The 23,130-nt window shown below is 45.6% G+C and overlaps 7 protein-coding genes across 7 annotated transcripts; 2 read left to right on the top strand and 5 right to left on the bottom strand.

The window, feature by feature from the left end:
• Positions 1 to 672: 672 nt before the first annotated feature.
• Positions 673 to 1,721, top strand: GLAREA_00055 (WD40 repeat-like protein; the record flags this gene model as incomplete). Its single annotated transcript, XM_008084815.1, has 3 exons — positions 673 to 714; positions 818 to 933; positions 980 to 1,721. 3 exons carry the CDS (start codon positions 673 to 675, stop codon positions 1,719 to 1,721), a joined length of 900 nt encoding a protein of 299 aa, XP_008083006.1.
• A 1,220-nt stretch (positions 1,722 to 2,941) lies between these two features.
• On the bottom strand, positions 2,942 to 5,086 carry GLAREA_00054 (uncharacterized protein; the record flags this gene model as incomplete). The annotated part of the gene is made up of 4 exons (XM_008084814.1): positions 2,942 to 3,663; positions 3,714 to 4,229; positions 4,275 to 4,667; positions 4,810 to 5,086. The coding sequence occupies 4 exons, from the start codon at positions 5,084 to 5,086 to the stop codon at positions 2,942 to 2,944; spliced, it is 1,908 nt and encodes a 635-aa protein (XP_008083005.1).
• A 4,626-nt stretch (positions 5,087 to 9,712) lies between these two features.
• Positions 9,713 to 11,010, bottom strand: GLAREA_00053 (Concanavalin A-like lectins/glucanase; the record flags this gene model as incomplete). The annotated part of the gene is made up of 2 exons (XM_008084813.1): positions 9,713 to 10,866; positions 10,917 to 11,010. The coding sequence occupies 2 exons, from the start codon at positions 11,008 to 11,010 to the stop codon at positions 9,713 to 9,715; spliced, it is 1,248 nt and encodes a 415-aa protein (XP_008083004.1).
• Positions 11,011 to 11,856: 846 nt separating this feature from the next.
• Positions 11,857 to 12,249, bottom strand: GLAREA_00052 (uncharacterized protein; the record flags this gene model as incomplete). Its single annotated transcript, XM_008084812.1, has 1 exon — positions 11,857 to 12,249. The coding sequence occupies one exon, from the start codon at positions 12,247 to 12,249 to the stop codon at positions 11,857 to 11,859; it is 393 nt and encodes a 130-aa protein (XP_008083003.1).
• Positions 12,250 to 13,367: 1,118 nt separating this feature from the next.
• GLAREA_00051 (Protein kinase-like (PK-like)) lies at positions 13,368 to 14,728 on the top strand (the record flags this gene model as incomplete). The annotated part of the gene is made up of 4 exons (XM_008084811.1): positions 13,368 to 13,448; positions 13,505 to 14,049; positions 14,097 to 14,221; positions 14,277 to 14,728. 4 exons carry the CDS (start codon positions 13,368 to 13,370, stop codon positions 14,726 to 14,728), a joined length of 1,203 nt encoding a protein of 400 aa, XP_008083002.1.
• A 3,001-nt stretch (positions 14,729 to 17,729) lies between these two features.
• GLAREA_00050 (Metalloproteases (zincins), catalytic) lies at positions 17,730 to 18,719 on the bottom strand (the record flags this gene model as incomplete). The annotated part of the gene is made up of 1 exon (XM_008084810.1): positions 17,730 to 18,719. The coding sequence occupies one exon, from the start codon at positions 18,717 to 18,719 to the stop codon at positions 17,730 to 17,732; it is 990 nt and encodes a 329-aa protein (XP_008083001.1).
• Positions 18,720 to 21,421: 2,702 nt separating this feature from the next.
• On the bottom strand, positions 21,422 to 22,010 carry GLAREA_00049 (uncharacterized protein; the record flags this gene model as incomplete). Its single annotated transcript, XM_008084809.1, has 2 exons — positions 21,422 to 21,688; positions 21,744 to 22,010. The coding sequence occupies 2 exons, from the start codon at positions 22,008 to 22,010 to the stop codon at positions 21,422 to 21,424; spliced, it is 534 nt and encodes a 177-aa protein (XP_008083000.1).
• Between the last annotated feature and the right edge of the window lie 1,120 nt (positions 22,011 to 23,130).

Here is a 23,130-nt window from a genome sequence, read left to right as displayed (position 1 = left end):
TATGATCGTTCCCGATGTGTGTGTTCGTGTGAGCTAGGTTGGTACTAAGGGTTTGTTCGTAGGGCGATTCGGCGATTCGCGAGCTTTCTTGTGGCTGATTTGAAAGCCGATTGTTTGTGGCTGAGGGCTTGTTCGTTCGTTTCTTTCTAAAGAGTGCGTATGTTTCGGAGCGTCGTCGTCGTCTTGTCAATACAAATGATTGTCTGGGAACAAAAAGTTGTATGATTTCGGGAAACCGCTTGCGACCAGCCGAGGTTGTTTTGAGAGCTAGTTCTATGTGTCTCTTGTATTGGATTGAGTGAGGGTTTGGATAGATGTACAAATATAATAGCTGTATGCTTGGGAAGTCAATAGACGCAACTCTCAGCTTAAGAAAGGCAAAAGTGAAGAAGCACAGAAGTCAAGATGTAATTGCTTAACAATGACGAAGGTTCCCCAGCTCGTGATAATCCCCCGCCATTAGCCGGCTAGATTTCGGGGACGCCACATCAATTCTTGAGCCAGCGCCCCCACAGAGAACGGATCAGGAGAAACAAATGGCCGCCCCCTGCCAATTCAGGAACTCTCGACAGGCTGGCAGTGAGCTTGACTTGACGAAGCAGTGCTGGAACAAACTGTTCTTTCCACATCTCACCACCTCTCCAAACCACACAAACAGATATAACAGTCAAGATGGCACAAGTTATATCAAACAGCGGCCACGATGACATGATTGTAAGTTTCCACTTCCTCCTACCAATACCACTTACACCACCTATCTTGTCGCAAACACCACATCCCCAAGAATAAACACACAAAAGCTAATTGACACACGTAGCACGACGCAGTACTCGACTACTACGGCCGCCGCCTCGCAACCTGCTCCTCAGACCGCACCGTAAAGATCTTCGAAGTAGAAGGGGAAACGCACCGTCTCACCGAAACCCTCAAAGGGTAACCATCCCCCTCCCACATACCCTCCCCATCTAACACCCCACAGACACGAAGGCGCCGTCTGGTCCATCTCCTGGGCGCACCCGAAATACGGCAACATCCTCGCCTCAGCCAGCTACGACGGTAAAGTCTTCATCTGGCGCGAAACCGGGACGTCATGGACGAAAATCTTCGATTTCGCCCTGCACACCGCAAGCGTGAATATCATCTCGTGGTCGCCGCACGAATCCGGCTGTCTCCTCGCGTGCGCGAGCAGCGATGGGAATGTCAGCGTGTTGGAATTCAAGGATAATAGTATGGATCACAAGATCTTCCAGGCGCATGGTATTGGAGTTAACTCTGTGAGCTGGGCTCCTAGTACGGCGCCTGGGAGTTTGGTGAGTTCGGCGGGTGGACAGGGCGGGATGAGGAGGTTTGTCACGGGGGGGAGTGATAATGTGTTGAGGATTTGGGCGTTTGATCAGGCGTCGCAGTCGTATAAGGCGGAGGGGGCGCCGTTGCAGGGACATACGGATTGGGTTCGTGATGTGGCGTGGAGCCCGACGGTGTTGCAGAAGAGTTATATTGCGTCTGCGTCGCAAGACAAGACGGTGCGGATTTGGACGAGCGATCCGAGTAACCCTGGGGTGTGGAATAGCAAGATCTTGCCATTTGAGGTGGTGCTGTGGAGGGTTAGCTGGAGTTTGAGCGGGAATGTGCTTGCGGTTTCGGCGGGCGATAATCGGGTTAGTTTGTGGAAGGAGAATTTGAAGGGGGAGTGGGAGTGTGTTAAGAATATCGAGGATTAGATGTGAGTTTGGGGGGTTGGCAAGTTGTAGATGGCGAGGTTCGTGATTTCTGGCGCAAATGGAATGGAGAGAAAAGCAGCATAGTTCTGTTTTATAGCATGAAAGCGCGATTACTACCCCACATATGGGTTCCTCGTACTTGTGAAGACATACACATTGGTCAACTCCCGCACCCAGAGGCTGTGAAGAAGACTGAACCCCAACTTCCCAGAACCCCAACCTTCAACAACAAGCCCTTCTCCCAATACCATGATTTCCAAAGACCAACTCCTTTGAGAGCTAGCTTAGAATCACGATATTCCAATCTCACTTCCGATGTCACACATGCGAATATCTGATAAAGGGTCATCATGAACATCTTTGGTAATAATACTTATCCGACTCGAGGAGACGAAAGAGTTGGAATTCGACACTTTTTGTTTAGGCAAATAACTTGGCATTGCAAATAATTTGACATTAGTTGATTTTGCAGGTCATCTTAATTTATATCCCAACGCCTATTGACATGGACAAACGTCCTAGTTCAAGTACAACCCAATAGAGAGATTCATCAGATTGGCAACATATCATCACATGAACCACATCCCACTCACTATATCTCACTTCACAAAGCGTACTCAGTATAGAAAGTCACCCTCTCCCATTGATTAACGCGATCGCACGCTTCACCCTAATAACTAACTACATACAAAACCCAAGCCGGAACCACTAAACCAAATTGTTCCTATTTCCTCCCTTCCCCTCCCATTACCCCATGCCCTATCACTCCATCACAATCCCCATCCCCATCCCCATCCCCCAGTTTTCCTACGCCTCCGCCCCAGAAACCCTCAACAATTACCGCTCCCCCCCAAAAAACAATGAAATCTCTATTGGGACGCTATTGAAATGACGAAGAAAAAAAGAAATCGCTAGGTGAATTCTTGGTAAAGACTGTGTGATGTTGGTGATATGCTAAATTAAAATGAATGTGTTTCGCAAAGTCGGCGATATGAGGCCCGTTATGTGGATATAATGAATGAGGTGGAATATTGTAACTCCCGCGTTGTGTGTAATTATGCCAAAAGTAGAAAAAGAAATAATAAATCGCGACTCGCAATTCGATGTTGACCATGACTTCCGCTCTGCCAGTCATGCCTCGAATGATAATAACGCCCAATACCCATGTAGAAGATAGTCTATGTGGTAGTCTATTTCGAATGATGTAGGAAGAAGGCGGATTAGTGGTGATGAAGAGCCGCAAATGCAAGAATGGCCTCGGAATCGTTCGGTTCGGCTCTTGCACTTTCGTCAACACCCCACCAAAGGAAAGGGCCGGACATGGTGTCAATCAATCTAGGATCATGATTTGCATTCCACCATCGTCCAGCGATGACTTTTCCACCAGGAAAGACACAGCCCTCGTAGTAGTAAACATCCTCGCTGAATTCTCCATAATCATCAAGGTAAAACTTCTTCAAGACAATGCGTTGGAAGCCATGGATATTTTGCTGTGGTGGTAAGGCGTGAATGCGACCATAAAAGTAAGCTGTTCTGCTATCATGAGCAACGCCGTAAAAGGAGAGAAATTCTGGTTTGATAAGATGTTTGGCGTCGTCGGGTCGAGCGTTGCGTTTGTCTGTTTGGCGGGTTGTTCTACTGGATGATGGTGCACCCTTCCCTGACTTCTTGGTCTTCTTGGGAGATCGAGGACGCGGATTGATAAATGGATCGCTTTGAAGAGCCTCCTCGCACTTGCTGCTCCATAGCTTGGAAGCCTGTTCTTGGCTAAAAAGTATTTCCATGTCCTCCCTGATCTTAGCACCTTTACCATATAGTAGCATGATTATACATACCTGGAAAATCTGATCATGGGAATCAAGTGAGTCAGAGTAGATGTTTTCATTTTCATGATCACCATTCTCATTTCTGAGACTGATAAGATCACGCATGCTCAGGAACGCTATCTTGTGATCAGCATCGGTAAAGAAGGGACGTAGGAACCGAACTTACTGTGGGCACCTTTCCAAAACCTTTGCAATGGTTGAGTACCCGCTTTGATCTTTCCTTCCCACATAGAAGGATATTGATGGTCGTCCATGTTAGAATAAGCATGTGCCATGATACCTTCGCCAGCGGACTTCAAATGAAACTTGAAGAAATTGGCTGTGTAGAGGAGCCAGAGCGCGTTGATCTGTTCTTTGTACTTTCCTTTGAATACCGGCTGATGTGCCGCGGTTGCATATGTCATGAGCTGTGAAAGGTCGAAATGGCACACCTTGCTGTTACACATATTCGGATGCAGAGACATTGCTGTGAGGACCAGTTGGAGAACAAAGACCAACGTCTCATTAATCCTTCTGTCTTCGAATGCGATTCGAATGTTGGAGGCATCTACACTGAGTATAGAGTCGATGATGTCTACATATGGACCGGATCCGTCGTTTGTGACGAGGCTGCGAATTATGTCTAGGTTACGCCCTCGGAGTCGGTATTCACCAGATTCATACGACATTTTTGAGTCCATTTCTAGTATCATTAGTAAGAGAAGTCAGCGGGTAATTGTGCACCTACCGATAATCATGCCATGCAAAACCTTTAGAAATTCGCCTTGATTATTTCTCTGAACGCCGATAATATCGTCGTTGATGCGGTAATTCCGGAGATCGAAAAGGGTGAAGCTACTGAGGACCGATTGGCGATATCGAAACAGGTTGTAAAGCTTGGTCCCGTTCGGGTCTTTGTTGGCATCGTAGTTATTGGGATAATCATATTTCTCCATAAAGAATCTTCGCCAGAACCGTGGATCAATTGCTACCAATGTCTTTGGGCAAACAACGGAATAGTTGGTAATGTCACGATCCGAAGGAAGTCTTTCAGCAATCTTTTGATGGACCTGGAGATCATGCGAGTTAGCCTGTGATTCTTTGACCGTCAAGAATTGCAAAGAGGATCGCGCAGGAGAAGCTGTGCAGATGGTAAGATCAGCTCGAGGCCTGCCACAACAAGCTTCTCTGGAAGCAAGATGTGGTGAAAGAGTGAAACTCAATCCATCAACATTTAGACTGTGAAACCGAGAAGGTAATGGGGTTTGAGGGGATGATAGAACATGCCTCGGATGGTATTTTATTGAAGATCTTATCCATCTTATTCCAGCCTTTGCTGAGTTCGACCACGTTCTTTCCGCAAATTATTTCACTAATCTTGTCTGAAGGTTCATATCGTGGTCGTTTGAGAACACGAGCGACTTCATCCACTGCATCTCGGTCCAATTCCGCAACCCCCAACAAAAAGCCTCCTTCGTAAGTTGTTTGTACTTCTAATTTACGTTTGCCGGCTGGAGATTGAGCCGCAAGGGTGTTTTGTGTCTTGCGCCTTGTGCGCATGGTAGCGGTTGAAAGCGATTAAGGTATGCTTGTTAGTTGGAAGGCAAAGCAGGTGTAGTGGCAGCTATGAACGTCCTGTTGAATTAGCAAGCGCAAGAACACCAGCTGGTGATAGATGGAACTGAACAAACCGTAGCGAGATTCCTGGATTAATTCGAGCCAGCCTGTGGCAGTAGATGGTTAATTTGGTTGCGAATCAGGGGACCGAACATCGAAGTCATTCAGATCTACGGGTTGAGAGACATCAACGGAAGTTGTTGGTGCTTGCAGCCCAGGAGAAAATATAGATAACCGGTATGAGAAATGTATGGGCGGGCCGTACCTGTCGAGGGGTGTAAAGCTGCCAGATACCCGGACTCGAAGGTGAGAAGATGGCGGTGTTGCAGGCGATGGTGAAGTTGCTTCCAGCAATAATAGCAAGATGCCCGGTTCACTTGTGAGCCTGCTGGACGGATATAGTCCACGAGTGAACCGGTAAAGGTGAGGAGAGATAGGTCGGCAAAGGATGATGCAATGTCGGTTTGGCGGTTTGCGAACACAGAATATTGGCTTCCGGGGAAGATCAAATAAATGCACTGGTGGAAGCAACTTAGTGTCGCGAGATAGTCCCGCTAACTTTGTTAAGTTCGGTGCGAGTGAGTTGTGGAGGATGTGAATGCTCGGATGGCAGAGGTAAGTCGCGGTCAGAATCGGTCCCCATAAAGTCCCCCTAACCATGCCGACACTCCTCGCTCCCATCGCACAATGTATCGCGTCGCCATCCACTTGTTGATAGATGCATCAGCAATCCGCTGCAGTTGCAAACGGTGCTGTACATGCACAATGTACTCGCCAGTCCTTCCAGAGCAGGCAAGATGCGGACATACCAGAGGTACCAGCATTGAATGCCACGCTTTGTCCGTGGAGTGTCATCCCAAGAAGGTATGCTGTTTCCAAGCTTCTCACGACATGAGGAAGACAGTCTGCATCGAGTCTAGATCGTTGGAATCTCCGCTGGTACTTCTGATACATGTGCCTTGTTGCTAATGTGGTGTTTCTTTAGCTAGGCCATTATCATCCTCTTTACCTCCATCAACGAAACCTTACAACGCAACAGGTTTGGATTGTGAAACGATTGCATGCTCATTGGATCAAGATAAGAAATACAGAAAACAAAGACCTACAAGGACGCCTCTCCAGGAATCAGCGCACAACCACCAGGCATCCTGCTTGACAGCCAGTCTCGTTGCAGAGAAAGAAAGCAGCCGCAACCCATGGCTGACCGTCACACATGGCGAACGATGCAGACTGTGCCAAAATGAAGCAACGTGCGAGCTGATAACACGCGCGCAACAAGCAAGGATATCGAGGTTTACCTCATCGAACGAGCCAACTGATAACGAAGTCGTCGTTCAGTGATTCAAGGGTTGAAGGGTAACAAATACTGACGGCGAGCACTCAATCAAAACATAGAGCATGAAAGACTGAAGGAGCTGGCTATAAATACCTAGCATTATCCCAGAATAGACCCAACTCCAGAAACGCCGTCGCAGATCTGGATACCGACCGGTCGACGACACCTTTCGCACATCCTCCAGCTCTGTCGGCACCACTGGCCAACAAGAGTAGCAGCATTTCGATCGCAGAGGTTCTCGAGGCACATAAAGCGAGTAATTAAGATTCGAGGCAAGTGCGATAGAGGCTTTTGTGGGTGGGGCATTATGGAGGGCAATATTCTCCAGCACACCCTCGAAGCCCATGTTGGCTTTCTATGAAGAAGATAAACCATATAAGATTGTAACACTTAGATGAGTTGAGATGGGCAAGGACATTTTTGAAGTGGTAGATCGTCGTCCTGGCTGTAGAGAAAGCTCCCATCCATCGATGGCTCGGTTGATGGAAGAATTCGTGGTAACCTCTACATGTCCATGAACTTTCTAACCGTAGTAACGCTTATAGGTTCATTCCATGCAAAAAGGTTCCTCACAAACACCCTAACAAACACAAACACCCCGTCTGTCAAGCACGGGGTGGTCATTAATCGACCACAAAGCGGATGTATCGGGTTGTCAAGGTGCAAGCTTTGTCAACATCAAACGAGCGCTCTTCTACCACTTATCCGCACCAATCCAGAACCAAATACCCACGATCTATTTCAGAATTAGCAAGACATCAAAACAATAGCGAATAGTCGCGAGGGTTTTCAATGTGGTCTTGCCTTCTCCAACAACCTGGAATTCTTTACAAATACGTCATACCTTTCATTGCCAGCTATTTCTGGCTTCCATCACTCAAAGTCCGCACGCAAACCAACCATCTATAAACTTTTTTATGTGGTTTTTTGCTTCCTCACTATAGTCACTCAAATCCTTCGCAATCATGAGAGACATGTCGTTGAATTTTGTCGCTCATTTCCCTTCCAAGGTTGGATTTAGCGAACTAACCCCTCTCTTTCACGTTACTTACGCCACATTTCATTCCAACTCATCCCTGCGGATTGCAGATCATCTACGGAAATAGGACAATGATTTTACAGCGACAAATCGACCAGTAGGATCTAAGAATTTTGGGACTACTACGGTTGCGAGGCTCAGGTCAAGAATTTCTGGAGGACTCGTATTGGGGAAGACGGGGAATTTCAGATATTTGTACTTTGCCACAAATCCCTGCCAGATTTGCATGCCGCATGCAAAGTCCTTCAAGAGTACCTAGGTAGGTATCGAGGAACTTCGATCCTTACTAGATGGAGGATAGATAATGAACTGGAGGATGAAAAAGATAACTGTAGTCTATATGGTTTGTATTATTCAACTCGCCGCCCCTGATTTTCTTTTCGTCAGAAAATTATACGTCGTACAAATTTTGCGCAGGGATTGAGGTCTCTTCCCAGAATCGAACTCAGGGAGCAGAGAAAAAGAAATTATTGTTTATCTTTACAGCCTGAAGCCTTCACTTTATGCGCCGGACCAGAATGTCCTGGCTCAAAAGTTGTACGAACTTTGTTGCAGGGGGGAGCACAATATTTACTTTTTCTATTTTTCTGTTCGCTCCGCTAAATGTATAGGGAAAGGTACCATCAAAACAATGTACGACCGGTTTTCGTGTCATGGCCCCTGTCAGGAAAGTTGTACGCCGTACAATTTTCTTTTAGGGGTTGACAGTGTTTGCTTTTTCTACGCTTCTGGTCCTGGCACTTGGACTTCTTACTATTGCCAATCTATGCAGCCTGTGGCCTTCCTATGATCTTGGTAAGAAAATCGTACAACCTTCTTAAAGGAGTTTTGAAAGTTATCTGATTTTCGATGGTTCTGTTTACTTTACTAAGCGAAAAGGTTAGAGGACGCGGAATATTCGACATGAGCTCCTTTGCTACCAAACTACCTAAGAACATCTGCATAGTAGGTTATACTATAGGGTTCTCTAAACAAGTGAATTGCACTTCAACATTCCTAATAGAAGGATCGTCGACGAAGGTATGTTGATATCAAGTTGATAGCGCCGAATCCTTGTTCAGAAGCAATACGATACACAAGTTCTTCGACATCATGTCCCACCTCGCAATTCGGTAGAGCCAAAGGAGAAAATGACAAAATTGGGAGGAAGAAACTCAAGTTGATGAAGTCTTTACCTAATACTATCACAGCCAAACCTCTCCTCAAAACCTACACAGCCTAGACTTCTCACACAACTCGACATAATTCCCCCACTTCCTCGACACGAAATTCCACTCCCTCCCTGCCCGAGCGGCCTTCCTATAAATACACTCTCCCTCCCCCGAGCTAGAATGTAGAGTATACACATGCACACATCAAAACCGCACGGAACGCGGTTGACGATTTTGATTTCAAGATCATTGCGCACATTGCAAGTTCGCTAGAACATCACGTTGGTAGCACGACGAAGTAGTTGGTCTATGTATTCCGTACTCCAATAAAAAAACCCACGGTAAAGTATCAAGTTCGGAACGTCTGGGTGATTGTCCAGTATTCTAGACTATATACCAAGGCATCCAAATAAGGTATCTCGTCAGACTTTATTCTCGGCTAGGAGAGAAGGTCTGGATGTATATCCGCATCCCGTGTTCCGGCTAATAGCACATAGTACCCTGCGTAAGCTCTAGGAAGTTTAGTTAGGATACTCTTTGATTTTCTCGTTTGCCGTAACACTGCAGGATCAGCATGTACACTTGAGTGGTAGGATACAAGGTTCGTGGTAAAGAGTACACTTAATCAGTAGGAGGAAATGAAAGTCTTTGATAGAGATGAGATTTTAATCTGTCATTCAAAATCACAAACGGTCGTGACAAATGAAGGTGTGTTCTTTTGGAGATATGGAATTATTATAAAATCTGTCTGACTATGATAAACAAGAAAAAACTCCCTAGAATGCCCCAAGTCACGCTCATGCTCAAGAAGATCAAGCACAGCTTTAATCCCTTTCCCTCACATTTTAAAAACCCCTTGATGCTGACACCAAAAAAAGAAAGTTGTAACAAATGCTCTTCTTTAATCATCTTCTATCCTACCTACCATACAAACGAAACCCCTCTCACCTCCACTCCCTCGCAAAAAACAGCAATTTAAGGGTATAATACACTCGCACCGCCCTTCCCCTGCACACTCGAATCAAAAACACCTCAACGAACAATTACATGACCAAATAGCCCAATCCCAGACCAAGAACCATGACACCGATATCCATCGCGCCGTACTTGTGGCTTGGTCTGCTCGCGCCGCTGGCAGCGGTCGCAGCGGCTGCGGCGTTGGAAGCAGATGCTGAAGGACCTGTTGGGACGGGGGAGACGGCCGTGTTGAGGGATGGACGGACGGTTCCTGTGCCGTTGGCGGCGGCAGCTTGGGTGGCTTCCTTGACGGCGCTGGTGAGGGTGCTAGAACCAGACGCAGACGCAGAAGCGGACGCAGATGAAGATTTAGCAGTCGTAGAGACGGAAGTGGAAACTGCTGAGCCGGTGGAGGTGACTGAGCCAGTAGCAGACCCGGTGATAGCAGGGACGGATTCCGAGGACGAGACGACGGTGTTGGCGTTTCCGTCGCACTTTCCGGAGGATTTGATTGATTGGTAGGATCCGGTCATGTCGCTGTACGTGTAATCTCCTCCGCATCCGTAATCCTGGATCGTCACGCTCTTGACGTACATGTCGAAGGGTCCGGATGCAAAATCAGCTGGTCCAGATGCCCACTCACAGGTTCCTTGCGTCTTTGGGTCGCTGGCGGCTTCTTTGCTTGCGCAACCGACCCACGAGCCCATCTTGACTTTCATTGGAGTCTGGGGGTAGTTCTGGCCTCCGAGAGCGAGAGGGGAGGAGTATGGGAGCGTGCGAACGGAGTTTCCATCAATAGACCATTTGATAGCGTCTTTGTTCCAGTCAATCTCGTAGGTGTGGAAACCGTTGACTGCGCCTGGAGAGACGGGCATGGCGTGGTGGGCTCCACGGTCGTAGGAGGACGTGTTTCCCTTGCCGAAGAAGTTGGATTGCGCGTCCATGTCGACGGCTCCGATCCACTCCCAATCAATCTCGTCGAGATCAGCCGATTCGAGGATGAATGAGCTGACAATTCCGGCACCTGGTGCGGCTTGCATGACGACGGAAACCTTGCCGAACATGATGTACTTTGAAAAGGCCATGGTTGGAGCGTTGGTGGATTTGGCGATGCTGAAGACAGCTCCCTTTGCTGGGTCGTAGTTTATGGTCGTGCCATCGGCGTAGGTCCACGCATCATTCTTTCCCTTTGTGAAGTCGGTTTCGACAGTTCCTCCAAGACCTGGGTTTGCTGGGCAAGCTGTGGAGATTGTTAGTTGTGATCAAGATCGGTATTCTTGGGCCACGTACTCTTTTTTGTGGGATCGCAGTCTGTGAAGGTCTGGGCTGTTGCTAGTTGGAGAGCAGACAGGAAAATTGTCGCTGCGGAAAGTGAGGTGCGCATGTTGAAGATGTTGAAGTGATTCTGGTGATGTTAATGTGTTACTGTATCTGTCTATGTGTCGACTCTTTTCGGTTTCAAAAACGATGTGGTAGTATTGTTGTTTGTTTGCTGTTGTTATGAGCAACGGCGAAGAATGTAGAAAGTGGAAAACGACAACGCTCCTAAACGAATGTGGGCGAGTTGACAAGTGTATTATTTGGGAAAGAGGGATGAAAGAAACCGAGAAGAGCTGATGAATATTTCAAAACGAGGAGTGCAGTTCAAAGGAGCGAGAGGGCGAGTTGGAGTAATAAGCAAAAGGAGGTTGTGATCCATGCGGTGGTCTGATGATGGGGATGTGACTAGACTGCCCCTGTCATTTTATTGTTTGAGCGATATTCTGCTCATGACGAGCACGATTTGGCAGCTTCTGAGCAGATTGTGATTCAGGATACCCTCTGCTACCCCGATTAATCACACGTCCCATCAGCACAGCCCTGCGGGAGTCCCTGCCGCTAATGGAGGCGGCGGTGGCAGGTCAAACAAGGGGAAGTGTCAGTGGGAGGTTTGATTGGTGGTTAACGCTTGTTTCCTCGGGCAATTGACGGTGACTGGACAAGCCGTCGTTAGACGTTGGAGGATAATCCTCGACATCGTAAGGAGATCGTAAAGGCGGAGACGCCAAAGGGAGACCCTGAGATGATCTCGTGTTGGAAGCGCAAAGAAGTCGGGCTTTGAAGGGAGAAGCGGCTTTGACGCAGGTACGAGGCAGACCAAGGGCATGACCAAGTGAGTTACTCGAAATAGGTCAAAGGGATAATGAGAATCATAACTTCCCAAGCGATGCTTTGTGTTGCTAAATTCAAATCATTGTTCTAATACGAGCTTCTTCCAACTACTGGCTTGGTGGTAATTTGCCAACATCTTGGTCATCGTACCCCGTAAACTCAATCTCGGTGCAGAATAACCACCAACAAACCTCGCCGGCGTGGCATCTCGGCAGCCCATTTCGGACTTCTCATCTTGGACGTTTACAACACCAACTCTGCAGAATCCTCCCTGCCCTCCTATGGCACAACCAAAATCCGGATGAAACACAGCATCTGCCCGTCTCCCCACTACCCTCCCACCACATGCAGCCTTACTGGTCGCATCAAGATCAACCCCGTTATGCTGCCCCATCCGCTGTTCCAGGTCGCTGGATCTGGTAACTGGAGAGGGTATCACAGAGATGTCGTGTCCGGTGCCCTGAACTGTCATTGTACTTCGTATCCGGGCGGCGGCAATAGAAAGCGCGACGGCAAACACGATTTGGAAGAGCTGCAAAGAACTGTAGAAAATACGAAGATGATGGAAAGTTTGAAAAGAATGATGCTCGATGCCCCGTATTCACGGCGCTGACGGAACTTGTCAGCTGCAACTGGTCATTTTAGCCCGTGGCTGCGCCGGTGTAAAAATAGAATCATCCTCGGCAGCCCACCAACACGAAGAGGAGAAACGTGATCAGCACGATATACTTCGTACAAAAACCTTCAATGACGTTCCGCATCCACTGCTACTTGTCAATCTTCGTCTGTATTCCCCTGCGAGATGTCTGAAGTGCGGAATTCCAGTGAGGGGTTGTGACTCGCGGTATTTCAAAATGTGCCCCTCCTCGTCACAGTACCTCCGAACTTCCTACCTACGAACATCGAGGTTCATATACACCACGCCGAATCTTGACGAGGAGATCATCCTAAGCTCTTTCTAGCCCTGGGATACGCAGAAATAATCTTTCCAGATCATTTTTTCGCTGGTGGTGTGCCTAATCTCGAGCTACTGCTGTGCTTCATCCACAAATACATATTTGAATCTAGCAGGAGCTTTTAATACTTACAGTATACCAAAATATGAAGCTAGATATATTCTGAGTCCTCTTGATGACTATGGAGATATGTTTGCTCTTCTGCATAGGGAGCTTCGATCGAAGGAAACCAAAGGTAAGTGACTAACAGGTAGGTTTTGACCGCACTGATGGTCTCGCGCTTCGAAAGTTCTTGTAATTCATTGGTAATTTATCCAATGGTTTCCACGAAAAGGCAGGATGTAGGATGCTGTATGATTGGTTAGGATTCGAGGAGAGAAGTGTAATAGCCTACACTTGGTACAGAAAGACAAGCATAAACAAACAACAAGCCAACAGCCATGTAGCCAACCAATATAGCCACCAAAAAGAAGATCCTTGACATCGCTTTTCGCTCCTCCCAAATTCCGACAACTCTACGAGGCAGCCACAGCCTCGAACTGTGCCCTTACCGCTCTTCAAGATTCATATCATCTGTATTTTCGATTCATTCTTGCCGCAGGCTACTACGAAAATCCTCACGTTGGTCTCCAACATGAGTCTCAGCACGGACTACGCCCTTGAGAACAGAGAGCGGTTTATTGTCAATCTGATGCAACAAGACTTCGGACGTCAGGTACATCCCAAGCTTTTTATCACTTCCAGCTGCATTTGACTCCTGTGCTCTTGTAGGTGACAAGCATCAGCAGACTTGGTCGGGACTCAAACAACTTCGTCCATCTGATCCAGCTGTCTAAATCAATCAACCAACCGACAACACCACCACCAACTGTGTTTAAGCCAGGAATATCCAGCTCTCTAGCGTCGGCTACCAAGGTGGTCATTCGAATATCCAATCCCCAGGCATTGCTCAATGAGGATGTCCGAGTACAGAACGAGGTAGCTGCAATGTGTCTTGCGAGACAGGCTCTCTCTACCTACGGTAGCAGACTAATTCCTCATACGTATGCCTGGCAATCATCAGAAGAGGGCTATGGATGGATTCTTCAAGAGTATATGGAAGGCGTCCCACTCGACAAAGAAATGAATGGCCTGAATAGTGATCGCAAGCAAGATATCCTTCATCAGATCGCCAATGTGTTCAAGCTGATCCAGAACTTCTCTCTCCCAGAATCAGTCAAAGGCTACGGAGGGCTTACCTTTAATGACTCTGGTGAAATCGTCACGGGACCGACGACCATTCCATGTGGTGGGCCATTTACCGAATTCCATGAGATGTACGTGCAGATGTTACGCCGACAGCTGATCGAGTCTGATAATTCAGAGCTAATCGGTGGATGGCGTCGGAACGATCTCAGAAATCGTTTGGAGCGGTTTGCAGCAAGTGGGATCAAAAAGTAGTCATAGAAAATTCTGTCGCTCGCCAGACATTGGTTCACGGTGATTTCAGTAAGTCTAGGGAATTTATATCGCAGGAATTATACATCGGCTCACCACCTAATAGATACCTTCAACATGTTATTCGACCCCTCATCCAATCTTTTGACCGCACTCCTTGATTTCGATTTATCCCACATCGCCACCCCAGCAGACGAGTACTTCTACTCCTTCCGCACCCTCGGCGCCTTACTAGCCGGACCTTTCGAGCCAGGCGACGAAGGCCAACTCCGCCAGTATCTCCTCTACGGCAACGTTCCTGCCCAGAATGGCACGAAAGTCGATTTCGAGGTCGCCCAGATGATGGATAAAGAGTTTGTTCGCGCGGGTGTGCTTCGACCGGCGGATATTCCTGGTGCGGGAGAACTTGCTGCGTTGAAGTGGTTTTTGGAGGATGTGTCGCCTCCGTATTTTTTTATGGAACGGTGGTTGGAGTGGAAGGGGCGGGAGAAAGTTGAGGAGATTAAAGTGGGCATTGAGGAGACTTTGGGGGGGTATTTGGAGAGATGGGGGTTCTGAGGTATGGCTATGTGAAACGATTTGAGGTGTCAGGATTGATAGAACGGGGTAGAGGTAATAAAAAAATGATTTGCGATAGGTCTCTTCAAATAACAAACGTAGATGAGTCTGCTCAAAGAATATAAGTTGTGACAGAAGACTATAGAAACCATCCTCCTCTTTTCAACAAACATATTGCCAAAACGCTTGTTGATGAGAAAGAATAAAATTGCTTAATACCACACCGCCACCGAGTCGCAAACAAATATCATGATTGCAGCAGCTTCCTTGCTTTTGCAAGACCTCAGAACATCTCATTGAGTTATGTGGTTACTATCCAACAAAAGAGAAAAGGCTGCAAATCCCTCGTTATCGTCTCGCTTCTCTACCTCCCTCCCCGAAACATACATTAGTAAACCCTATGCTTGGTGTTGCAATATAAGTGAGCATAAAATATCCTTGAAGTGCTGCTTGTGTACAGAGAATTAGACAAACGAAGAGTTTGATTGCACGAATTAACCGTTAGAACGAGATGTCTGTTTGTCAGTAAGAACCAGGCAGTCGTCCTCGTGATACACTTTGCCAATTTTCACATTTCCTTCTACTACCACTAACCAGATTCTGGTACCCGTAATTGGACCGCTAGTACTGAAAAAGCTTATGATGAACGAAGGTTATGCGTAAATAGGGCCCATTTAGAAAGTGTCTACATTTGCTGAGTTTGGGGGGTTGGTTGGCTTTTTAGAATGATTCTTTTGCGTTGGGGTGTAGGTCTGCTTTGGTAGGTAATGTAGTGTTAATGAGGTGATGACACAGATGAGGGATGGTGTTAAGGTAAGATTACCAATGTTATACGATTCGATGCAAGCGTGAGCTGCAGCCCGCTTACAATTGCGGAAATGGGCAGAAGATACGCTCACATGTTTCGGGGCCTGCTCAGTCATACCATTTTCACAGACCACGCACCCTTGGTGCACTTTATGGACTAACATCACTGTGAGATTCGGGGGTGGTTTGGTTTTCGGTGGCGGATTTAGTTTTGGTGGTATGTTATACTTCAAACATGGGTTACGGATTGAATATCTTGCGGTTCGCCGACTCCACACTTGAATTCATTCGACCATGAAACTGGTGCGATTCATTGACTCACTTTAAGTTAGTCTTTGGTCAAATGGGAAGAGCAGACAGTTGAAGTGTTTTCTTTTTTTCCCCGACGTTTCTGTGGTAGAGATCTGAGATGTCGGCTTCTTCCTAATACAGTAACTAATCATACATTGATTTTCGGACGGTGGTGTTTGCAGGAAGAGATTTGGGATTGTACGAGATCGTGTATACGTTCTCAATGTATTTTTCGGTTGAGAGAGCGGACCCGACGACTAGTGTAATTGTCCTTCTTCGAGGTTAAGTCCATATTTTTTACTCGCTGAGCCACCCCATCCTGGCCCCTTCATATCTGCTCACACTAACCACTCAAAGATCTTCCATCACCTTCTACACTCCTGATCTGAAAGTCATGAGGTTCTGTCTTAAAACATCGACTTCGGCAAAAGATAATTAGGCCCCTCATGAATGCACTGTTTTCACTAGGTTCAGACAAACTTGAGGTTGCATTGAGATTAAGAAATAGTCTTAAGCAAGTAAATGGGCTTAGTAGTTTAGACGACTGGGCAACATTGCAGGTATTGGGGTGATCCCTTTTTTGCTGGTTTCCGATGAGTGAGGGATTGTTTGAGGGTGTGTTGGATTGGGGAAACTTTCTTTTTCCTTTTTTTTTATCTTTTGACAGCTCGAAATGGCTGAACATAGGAGCTTAAAACATTTGCAGAATCATAGAAAGAAGACAAAGCGAGGATGTCGGTAACAATGAGGGGCGTGTTTGGGGCCGCGCTTGTTTGACTTTTTGTGAACACGCGAGCTCGCAGTGGTAGTGTAGAGTCTTGGGTTGTAAATCAAAAATTCAAAAACCTCTTTTCCCTGGCTGTAGAGGTTAATTAGTATTGTTGGTAGGTTGTCACCGAAGTCGTGATTGCTGCCGATTTGGGAAACATAATTTTTATGATTGAAAATTCGGTAATTGGGAGAATGAACTTGTAGGACAACATTTATTATCGCACAAATCTGTAGACACCCGACACGTTTCTGTGAGAGCGAAAGCAGTATTCTAGATTGATGGCCTGCAAAATCGTTTCATCGTTGGGCAGCATTATCGTGTCTGCTACAATCACTCGTATATTCTTTGGTTCTTATATAACGTTAGTGTTGGGTTTTCACTACTTTTGCAATTCTCCAGAAAGTCTTCAGTCGGCGGACTATGGATTGAACAAAGGTGGAGAGAAACGACAAAACTATGTAATTATATTGGGAATAAGTCGAGCTTGACGAAGCAAAGAGGACTGCGTTTTAATGCTAGGACGTGATAATTCCAGTAAAATTACGTCAGACTTACTTCTTTCACACTTTGTGTGATGAGCTGTTTTTCCATATTCTCACTCAGATCCAAAATCTGATGATATCGAAGTATAAAAATGCTGGGATTCCGAATGGAGTGGTCAGCACGATGAAACCTCCGTCAGTAGTAGTAACAACCGAAGCATCTCTAGTTAAAAAATCCTTTACACGAGTCGCCAAGATTTATTAGCCAACAAACTTAAAATAACGTTTGTTGCCTGTTTAATTCTGGAATGGAGCGTGGTGGCAAGGAAGAAGTGTGAGAGTTGTTGCCGAAAAAGAGGTTGTCACCGAATCACAAAGCATCAAAATTAATTTCTTTTTATTTCGTAGTAATTATTTACTTGATTATTTATACGTGTAAACATATAAGCGATGTTGGATAATTCTTGTCGATAATTTAAGAAGCTCGCGCCAATACGTTTACTAGTGGATTTGAAGTTCGAAATACTAGTCATGGGGTTTCTTCTCGTCCACATTCAGTTATTGTAATATATTTCATTCTTGACATGAGATCAATCATTATCTACCCAAAATTCCATTACTCTTCTGATATTCTGCCTTTGTCTATTCATTAGGCCCCCGCTGGATCTATCTCCTCATTCATGTATTTTCTGGAGATAGGTGGAAACCCAAGTTGAAGAGTCTGCTGGAGATAAATAGCCAATGCATCAATAGCGTATGACTCCGCGTTTCTATACGCTAATTCCGTCCCTCCACCTGCTTTAGTGGCCAGTTCATGGCATTTGAGTGCCCCGTAGGCATAGTCCGTCGTGCTTGGGTAGACGATCATGTCTCTGTAGTGATAGATTTCGTGTAACATGGTGACAGCGGAAACTCCTACGGCATTGTCAATTATCAACTGATCACGCATCGGCTTTGTCTTTAGTCTGTCGACTGTTGATTGTAAACCCGGCTGCCAGAAAAACCGATCACAGAAAACGGTATGGTGGATTTTGATTGCCAGATCTTCGTCTTCTGGGTACCAAAACCAGCTCTTAGCGTATACTTTTGCTTTGTCGCAAGTATCATCATTTTTCCACCTGGGAAAGCACCAAAAGCGGAGTTTTTGGTCTTTCTCCAGGTTCCCCGAGACCAATCTCGCCATGTTCTGAAAGTTTCCTGCAATGTAACTCGATTGTTTGTCAAGGGTCTCATCACCCTGCTTATTCCAGTCGTCTCCTAACCATTGCGAATGTGGTAAGTTATAGTCGTAACCCTCCACAGGAACGGTTTGTGCTTTTGCAAGCAGCCATGCGTCGTTCGCAGCCACCTCTAAATTCCGCTTCTGTTGGTCAGTGCAACCGCGATGAGCATATGTATGTGGAAAAGTGGTCTTCAATAGCTCAAAATCATCATCTGGTGGCTCATCTTCTGGTGGCTCATGAGCAGTGTGGTCGTCGGGACGGTTTGACTCAGATGGTGCGGTTGGTAGAGACGGCGCAGTTAGTCGGGATGGTGTGGTTGAGTGAGATGGCCAATATGGTGCGGTTGATTGGGATGGCTGAGGTTGTGCCACGGCGAAACAAAACCAAATAAATACTACAAAGTTTGAGAGAAGCATTCTAATGAAGAATGGAATAATAACTGGTAAAAGTTTTTATTAGGCCATTGAGAAGTATTACTATAAGAACAAGTAAGTGGCATCTGTAGAAGAGTTTAATTATCAGAGCTCAACTGTATAAGTGTATATGTATATCTAAAGTGGCAACCTAATTAAGACGTAGTAACAAGACAGGGAATTGTCAACCTTTGTTTTGGGTTTTCGAAAGGGGTTAGGCGGGATGGGTATATCTCGCTACGAACAAAGGGGTAGTGCAAATATTCCTGATTGAGATTGAACATATTCAACATTTTAGGATAGGCGAGCGGTTTTAAATTCACCAAATGTACAAATACTGTACGAAGGACATAATAGCAACAAGCATAACTCGTCAATAAAGCCAGAACTCAATACTTTACTTCAGGAAAAATAAACTCACACAAGTGCAACCTTGGCAATCAAACATGAAACAACTTTTGCACAAGTTAAATACATTGGCATCTATTCGCCGTCCCATATTCTGCTATTGACGAACACGACAAAGAGTGTAGAAATTTTATGACAGAGTGACGTCGAATAAAGACTTCTAAAGAAATAAAAATCCTGAAGCTTCCATTACATCTACATAACAATGGCAGCGACTTACCCTTCCTGGAGTTACGCCGATTAGATTTCCCCTTTACCACTCAATTTGTAGTCATCAAAAATTACCATCTGTAGTAGCAAGAACATCATCATCATTGGTGATAAGCCCCAAGCCTCTAGCGCTTTCGAAACTTTATTTCCGCAATTGAATGAGAAAATGAACCGGAAAGAAGAACTGCAACTCTATAAAGCAGGAAACTCATCAATTCTACAACACACAATTTCAATCTTCACGCTAAATTTGGGCCGATTTGTGCTATCGATCTCTGCCCAGAAACCAATAAAAAGGCGACAGAGGCTCCCAACTGGAAAATAAATTTAGATTGCGAGAATGATTTCACTGTCGAAAGAATTATGAGGTCGGAGTCATAGGCAGTTCTGGCGTTACAGACAGTTCCAATTTATTATTTTGGAGACCACTTTCGTGCAGGATTATTATGTAACGTGAAACTCTTTCAGATTGGAAACAGAAGATGGGTTCTGCTGTCGAAAAAGGTTTTACAACCGAATTCCAAAGTCTCACTTCTGGAAGTTTTGGACTATACAGAGTAGGCGGCCAAACTTTAATTTTCTGGGCAGATGTTCTGTACCTGAGATGGAAGGAGAATGCAGAGTTTAATTTACCTCGATTGCAGCACGCAGACGAACCAGTCCATGAAAAGGGCTGCGAGATTCGCGTTTTGTAGGTTATTAGGTTATTTGGTACTCGGTCTTAAATACCACGTTATCAATTTCTGGAAAAGTTTGGCAGTTGTATTGTAATTTGAAACATGAAAGATGAGAAACGAAGGGACACTTCCGTGGACTATGAAGAAACACTCATCAAGCGTCATGAAGAATAGTCTTGATCCAAGAGTATGCCGATTGGATTGCAAAAGTTGACCAATCTGATCTTTGTTTTCCTCAACTACTGCGTACGACTACAGACATGATCATAATCGTGAACTAGGAAAGAGCATGATAAATGAAGAACTTGTCAGCGATTTACGAGGAATTCTATAACTTTATAGATGTATGGCGACCTGTCCATGTGCTGTCTTATATGGAACACCTGGTGCACTTCAAATGTTGGGTAAACCATAGTAATATCTGAAATTCACAGGCCCAAATAATGCCAAGGAGAAGTTCCGACTAACAAAGCACATGAACTTGCAAAGCACATGAACTTGAATTATGATTGTAGTCAATGTTTGCCGTCAAAAATTTGGTTACCACGCAAAATACCTTACCCGAAACTCTTCGTGAAGACAATACGATTCTGTCAAGGTAGCTGGCATTTGCTTAATGTTCGAGCTGTTGAACATAATTGAATGATAAATTTAAGAATTACCCTCAATGCAATCAAACACCGCAATATTGGATCAGTAGCTTCCTCAATCAGAATGTCATCAGTTCGAGTAGTATGATATGTTGCAGATTATAAACTGCGCAACATTTGATACCGAACCAAGTCTTACCAATCAACGTATTGAATGTCTTGGGAGAAACTGTGGTGTTTAAGGTGAAAGAGTTCTTATCTGCTTTTTCCTAGAAGTTTTGAAATTTGTTTGTTCTGCATCCGCAGTGATATACTGTTGATACCATGAGCATGTATCACTTTGAAAATACTTTTCCACACCAAAGTAAATCCCCTATAGTTGATCTGTTACACATATTTATCGGCCGAGAGTTATCAATACACACATACAACTATCAAAAAGCAGACTCTCTTCAAAAAGCCTACATCTCTCCGTGAAAGCATCGGTGCCGGAAGAACGATAATTGAAGATATGTGGCAAATTATTGCAGACTTTGGAGAGACAGAAGTAGAAACTGTCTAGTAATGCATGTTGTCGAACACCTTCCATCTACATAAGCAATCATGAGAAGACACTTGAAGGGTGTTAAGACAGATCTTCCAGGGAAATTAATTGTCAACTCTCGTCATATTAACCTAAGTAGGTAAAAAGAAAAACCCCAGATATTGCTCATTTCAAACTCCACATCAGAATCCCAAATATATCCCAAAATTCCTGGTATATCATATCCCGTCGCATTTCCATCCTTTTCCGAAACTCCATAACCTGAATCCAAGCAGATCAACACAACAAGAAAGAAAACACAACAGCAAATATGGTAATACAAAATGTCAGGCGCAACCGCAACCCTTCCCCACCATCACTCTCAGCACGTAGATCGCAGCTTCCATTAGCGCAGCATGGCGGAGACTCGGGTGTACAGCCAGTCTCGGTACAGACACATTGCGCACTCAACCCGGTTGATGGTGTTGCAGTAGGACCTGAAGACGGCGTTGTAGTCTGAAAGTAGAGTGCTGTCGATGAGGCGGTGCGAGGTTTGATACGAGGCTAGGGATCACAGCGTTAGGTAAAGTTTGGACCAAGATGAGTATGATCAATTTACCTTCAAGTCTTCCTCGGGTTCGTCGCAAGGTTGCCCGATGCTCTGATCTATCCCACCAAAAACAGTTTCGTCTTGGGTACTTGTGGCTCTTTTCTCTTCCAGCGCAATATCCTTGTTTGTGAGTGTATTTGATTTGGAATCGTAAACGACTCGGGCTTCGATTTCTCGTTCAGCGGGTCCAGCCTGAATATTCGTGGATTGCACCAAAGATAGAAACAGAAAGAGCAGTGCAAACACAGCAATCGCTGGAGATCTTGAAGAGAACATTGGAATGAAGATTGCGCCCTGCGCCTGAGGTTTGAACGAAATGAGGATCTGTTGATCTATCGTCTCGAGGTGCCCGGAAATGGTAACAAAGTTATATGGTGCTTTACAAACTTCAGGTCTTCAAACAGTAGCCAAGCAGCAAAGGTCGCTCCAAAGGTCGAAGGCCGGTCTGACGTACGAAATGAAGGATGAACGGCGACCGTATACCCAACTGTTGGTTCACGAAAATAGCTTAGCAGTAAGCAGGCCGGGACCTGCTATTGGCGAAACAACGTACACCCAACAGTCGGGTCCGATACAAACGGATAAAATTGACAAACGATGGCAAACAAGTAGCTGTGATGATGGCTTTTGTGATGAAACTATGAAGATGCCGTGGCATCACCAGTAAGAGCACTCGCCCAAAGTGATTGAAGATAAGGAAACATGGGCATTTGGATGATATGCAACCAATGTAGACAAGAAGTGGCCGATCCAATGTTTACCCCGCAATGACGACCGAATCATATGAAACAATGTGCAAACAGATGGTCGAATCAGGCGGTGATGCTCATGCACTGAAACCTCTGCTTACCGCGCGGCACCGTGCCAAGCAACCCATTGGTGAGGCTCTGCCTTGCAGGATGCTGCGGCACTTGCAGCAGCACAAGAGCCTTACGGAGGCAGAAGTTTCGTAGGCTGCATGACTGTTTGTTTGGTGGCGCATGGTGTTGTTGAGGTAAAATGTTGTGATGTGAGGAAGAAGAAGGTTGTTGTCAATGAAAGTCAAGCGAGCGCGAAGGTCGCATGGCGTCGCGTGCTCCTCTCTCAGTCGTGGACTTCGACGAAGCAACCTCGTTGTAGACAAAATACATGCGTCAGTAACTCAATATTTTGTCTAATACCTTGAGCATTTCAAGTCCAAACATCTCATTTTTCCGACTGCCCTTTCGCTAACGAAAGATTGGAAAATCACAGAATTCTAACATGGCCTGGGCCAATAATTTGGGTAGCTGGGGGATATTCAACCGTGTAAGTGTGCAAATGGCCTTGAGAAGGCGCCTTTCATGGTCGCCGCTTAAAGAAGACATATCTTTTTCTGTTTGTTGTTAGTCCGTACAGCGAAGAACTGAAGAATCTC

This window comes from Glarea lozoyensis (genome assembly GCF_000409485.1).
Source record: "Glarea lozoyensis ATCC 20868 chromosome Unknown GLAREA3, whole genome shotgun sequence".
NCBI classification, from domain to species: domain Eukaryota; kingdom Fungi; phylum Ascomycota; class Leotiomycetes; order Helotiales; family Helotiaceae; genus Glarea; species Glarea lozoyensis.
This window is presented reverse-complemented; position numbering and strand designations above follow the sequence as displayed.